The 4,633-nt window shown below is 41.1% G+C and overlaps 1 protein-coding gene across 6 annotated transcripts in view; it reads left to right on the top strand.

Moving 5' to 3' along the window:
- Positions 1 to 1,056: 1,056 nt before the first annotated feature.
- Positions 1,057 to 4,633, top strand: part of Ptpn22 (protein tyrosine phosphatase non-receptor type 22) — a 61,531-nt gene continuing 57,954 nt past the window's right edge. For 5 of the 6 annotated variants that reach the window (XM_029564006.1, XM_008833980.3, XM_029564005.1 and 2 more), the window contains exon 1: positions 1,057 to 1,239. In XM_029564006.1, the coding sequence (XP_029419866.1) occupies positions 1,153 to 1,239 (87 nt within the window). In that variant the 5' untranslated portion in view covers positions 1,057 to 1,152. The remainder of the gene's footprint in view (positions 1,240 to 4,633) is intronic. The other variant, XM_029564008.1, reaches the window with a different exon arrangement.

Genomic DNA, 4,633 nt, shown 5'->3' with positions numbered 1-4,633 from the left:
TTGGTGTTTTAAGACAGGGTCTCACTATGTATCCCTGGCTGGCCTGGAACTCACAGAGATCTGTCTCTGCCTCCCAAGTGCTGGGATTAAAGATATATACCATCATGGCCATCCCCCCCCCCCCCGCCTCTTTTTGAGGGAGAGAGGTCTTATGTTGTCTCCCAGGCTGCTATGTTCAAGTGATCCTTTTGCTGAGTGATACTCCTGAGCAGCTGGGACTCCAGATGTGCACCGCTGTACCTAATTCTCTCCAGGCTCTCTGACCTAGAATTTAGATTGCTGTCAGCAAGGTAGACTTTAGTTTCTTTTTGTTCTTTCACTCTTTACCAGCAGTGCATTCTGGGGATAGTGTGCTAACCCTACCAATTGCTTCTGATCCTACATAGACCACCACTCTGTGTTTATATTCAGAACCAAGTAAAGATCAAAAGCTACTGGTGGTTTGAAGAGGTACAGAAATCAACGCTTCCCTTAATGGGGGCCAGCACTTCCCCAGCCCTGAGACAGACTGACTGTTAGAAGCAGTTGACTTTGCTTCCTCTAAAAGAAAAATTGAGGTCTATATGGCAGGCTTAAACATTTTGAATAAAAATGCCTTCTTAATGACCAGAAATTTGCCGTTGATATGTTTACAAGAGACTTTTGGGAGACCAGTCCAGGTAAAATATAGGTAACTCCAGGGTCTGTCTCCTTTTCCTACAGCGTTCACTTGAGTGAACAGATATCAACAAGATCTTTCTGCGCATTAGGGAAATGTGGGGAACCTGAACTCACCCCTAGAGCTGTAATTCTGTCTGTTCTCTGAGAAGCAAAAAGAAAGGTCAATGTTGTGTAAAGGTGACAGAGTGGAACAGTCGCAGAACTAAACAGACCACATTTTATGGCCTGTTTGTTAAAACTTGAACTGTAACCAAGTTTCTTTGTTGAAAAGGGAGGCACTAAGGCCCTGGAGGGAGATGATGGTTTGTTATGTGACCACAGAAGCTGGTTTCATACTAATTTCCTCTAGAGCTTGTGATGAAGTCAGTAAACCACAGCCTTCAGAGTGTGCTCAGACAGCAGCAGTGGCTTCCTGGTGGTATCTCGGCCATGACACACATTTGACATGCCCTCCTTCAAACCACTCGCAGATTCTTTCTCTAGCTCTGCAGCATGGACCAAAGAGAAATTCTGCAGCAGTTACTGAAGGAGGCCCAAAGCAAGAAAATTAACAATAAGGAGTTTGCCAATGAATTTCTGGTAAGTTCTCTTTGATGCTCTAAGACTAGTTACATATACTATTTAACTATCTATTGTGGTCCAACTTACCCAGATTAGATTCTTATAGGGATAAAGTGAATATCAGAATGCGAAGGAGAAGCAGGGAGGAAGACAACCTAAAACTATGTCTTCTCTGAGTTGTTTGTATGCAGTATTCAGTTAAAAATGTTGTTTTTAATGTTCTGTTTGCTGGTTATTTTGAATTTAACAAAGAATTCAATACAAGGTATACATAGATGCATAAATACTAAAACTAATTGAACATCTGAGTATTTAAGTTATGATTTATGCTTCAAGTTACTAATTTTAGTTAATTCTAAGAAGAAAGAGACTAAGATTAACTTTTCATGTAACATAGTTTTCACCTCCCTATGGGATACCATTTAAATGACAGAGGTTTTTGGAAAAGTACTAAAACTACCCATTACTACTTTTTTTTCTCTTTTTTTACTTTGTAAGAATTATTAGAACAAGTGGGGTTTTTCCCAGTAACAGAGCTTTCTTAACTTCTGTTGCTTGGAGAGTGGGCTGGATAGAGTTGGGAGTAGAGACAAGTGAGGGACATGGAGAGAAATGTGAGTGCAAGGAAGACTCAGGTCAGGTAGACTTGAATATCCAGAGAAACACTGAGTCTCCTGAGGGAACTACGGTTACCAACGCACTGAAAGCTGAGAAAGTCACAGTCACCTTAGAACCTGGCACATCAGATAACACTTGGCGTCTGACATACCTGTAATGTTCTCTAGCTGGTGTTTCAGAACTATAAGAATGTTAATCCTCAGATCTTCATCTGTGAAGTGAGAAAAACGAAAACTGGATTTTGTCATCGATCAAATTATCAAGTATTTAAAATGTTCCTTAATTTCCCGTGTCTTTGTTTTCTAACTTACAAAATGAGGATAATATTTTATGTCCTTTCTGCCCTCAGAGGATTATTGTGATGATTAGATAGCAGTAACATAATAATTAAATGTGAACCAGCCACCATGGTATGTGCCTGGAATCCCAGTTACTTGGAAGGTTGAGGTGGGTGAATCATGACTTCAATGCTAACATGGTAACTTAGGAGAACCTTGTCTCAAAAACAGGGGGTCATACAGTAATCTTTATTGAACACTTATGGCATATCAAGTTTGTTTCTTCACATTATGGATACAGTAGTGAACAAAGTGAACAAAAGTCTTTGCCTTCCAGAGTTAACATTCTAGAACCAGATAGTAGACGTGGAAACACTCCATGAAATCTTCAGTGACAAGTTATTATGATGACTACATGTTATGATAGGCTATCATGTATAACAGTTCAACTTTGATGCCAGGATACTATGCCAGCTCAACTTGGATAATATCATGGTGTCATAAAAATGTGTTCTTACTACCACTGGTCACTCAGCCTACATCCTCAGGGTAGACTTGACACAGGATCAAGTTGCCTGTATGTCTATTTGAACATGTGCCTACCTTTGGACTGCAGTTCTTGAGCCTAATTCACAAAGGTACAGAGGGGAAAAGTGAACTGAAAGGCTTCTGTGCCAGCTTCTGTGTTATTTTGGTTGTCATTTTCAAAATGGAGCAGTTTATAGTGCTAATATTTTAACCCTTCGTAGATCAGGTCATTATAGTCCCTCACCAAGTTATGACAGCTACCTCCTAAGCGGTTTCTTTTCTTCTTGCCTTGTCCTACCTTCAATTTTCTGTTCAGCACCTGTGATCTTTTCTTTTTTCTTTTCCTTCCTTCGTTCCTTCCTTTCTTCTTCCTTTCCCCTTCTTTCCTTCTCTTTCTTTCTTTCTTTCTTTTGTTCTTTCTTTCCCTCCCTCCCTCCCTCTTCCTTCCTTCCTTCCTTCCCCCTTCCTTCCTCCCTTCCCTTTCCTTCCTTCCTTCCTTCCTTCCTTCCTTCCTTCCTTCCTTCCTTCCTTCCCCCTTCCTTCTTTCCTTCCTTCCTTCCCCCTTCCCTCCTTCCTTCCTTCCTTCCTTCCCCCCTTCCTTCCTTCCTTTTTTTCCTTGGTCTTTTTGAGACAGGGACTCCCTGTAACCCCAGCTGACTTGGAACTCTCTATGTAGACCAGGCTGGCCTCAAACTCACAGAGATCCACCTGCCTCTACCTCCTAAGTGCTGGGGTTAAAGGTGTATGCCATCATGTCTGGCTCTCCAAGCAACCTTTTAATAATTAATACAAATCTAGTCAGTTTTTTCCAAATTAAGAACTTTTTATAGTTTATTTTTTAGCTGTTTGTAATTGTGAACTATAATATATATTTAGAAAAGAACATATAAATATAATTATAAAGGAACCATCACCAATGCAGCCATCACTGAGATCAAGTGATATAGTACTGTCAAACTCCAGAAGACCCCTGACTATCCCTTCTCCAACAGGCATCCCTGCCATCTAGCCCCACCCTGCTCAAGTGTAAATCACTGTCCTGACTTTGTATTAATCATTTCCTTACTTTTCTAGCTCCTGATTTTTAAGAACCTTATTTTTGGGTAGTGATTAAGTGGAACTTCACTGTTCACTGACTCATGTCCTCCAGAGGAAAAACAGAGTGTCAGCCTCAGCCCCACCTAAGGTTCAGCTGAGACACCAGAAAAATAGCTTTGGAGAAGAGGAGTCCTAGGGAGTGGAGCCAGAGTATCATTTTGAGCAAGGGAAATACTGTCAGTAAATCAGAAGGTTTTCCACCTGGCTACTACTCACAGTCTGCCATAGGCTCTTTAAAAAAATTATTTTTATTTTATGTGTCTTGAGTGTTTTGCCTGCATGTATGCATGTATGTAAGTACATCGTACATTATGGATGGTTGTTAGCCACCACATGGGTACTGGATACTGAACACGGCCCTCCACAAGAACAGCCAATGCTCTTACTGAACCCTCTCTCCAGCCCCTGCCTTAAGCTCTTAATGTATTATTCTCCCAGGACTTGATGTTTCTGTGATTTGAGGTCTAATGCTGTGACCCAAGACCACAGCTAGCCTAAATGATGGTGCCTTAGTGGGAATATCAAATGGCATATCTACTTCTGGGTATATTCCCTGTAAAATCTTACCTCCCCAAACTGGGTTTATGATTTCAGTCCTAACTTCTAGGGTTTTTTTTTTTGCCGGGGGGAGGTATTTTTTTGTTTGTTGGTTTGTTTTTTGAGACAGGGTCTCCCTGTAGTCCCAGCACTGGAACTCACTATACAGACCAGGGTAGTCTTAAACTCACAGAGATCCACCTGCTTCTGCTTCCCAAGTGCTGGCCAAGTAACTTCTTTAAAAACATTTATGTGTGTGTGTGTGTGTGTGTGTGTGTGTGTGTGTGTGTGTGTGTGTATACGAGAGTGTGTGTGTTTGTGTCTATATATGTATGTGTGGGGATGGATGGAAT

The sequence above is a fragment of the Nannospalax galili genome, unplaced genomic scaffold (assembly GCF_000622305.1).
Source record: "Nannospalax galili isolate Female #2095 unplaced genomic scaffold, S.galili_v1.0 scaffold475, whole genome shotgun sequence".
NCBI classification, from domain to species: domain Eukaryota; kingdom Metazoa; phylum Chordata; class Mammalia; order Rodentia; family Spalacidae; genus Nannospalax; species Nannospalax galili.
Note: the sequence above shows the minus strand (reverse complement) of the source record. Positions and strands in the feature narration are given on the sequence as shown.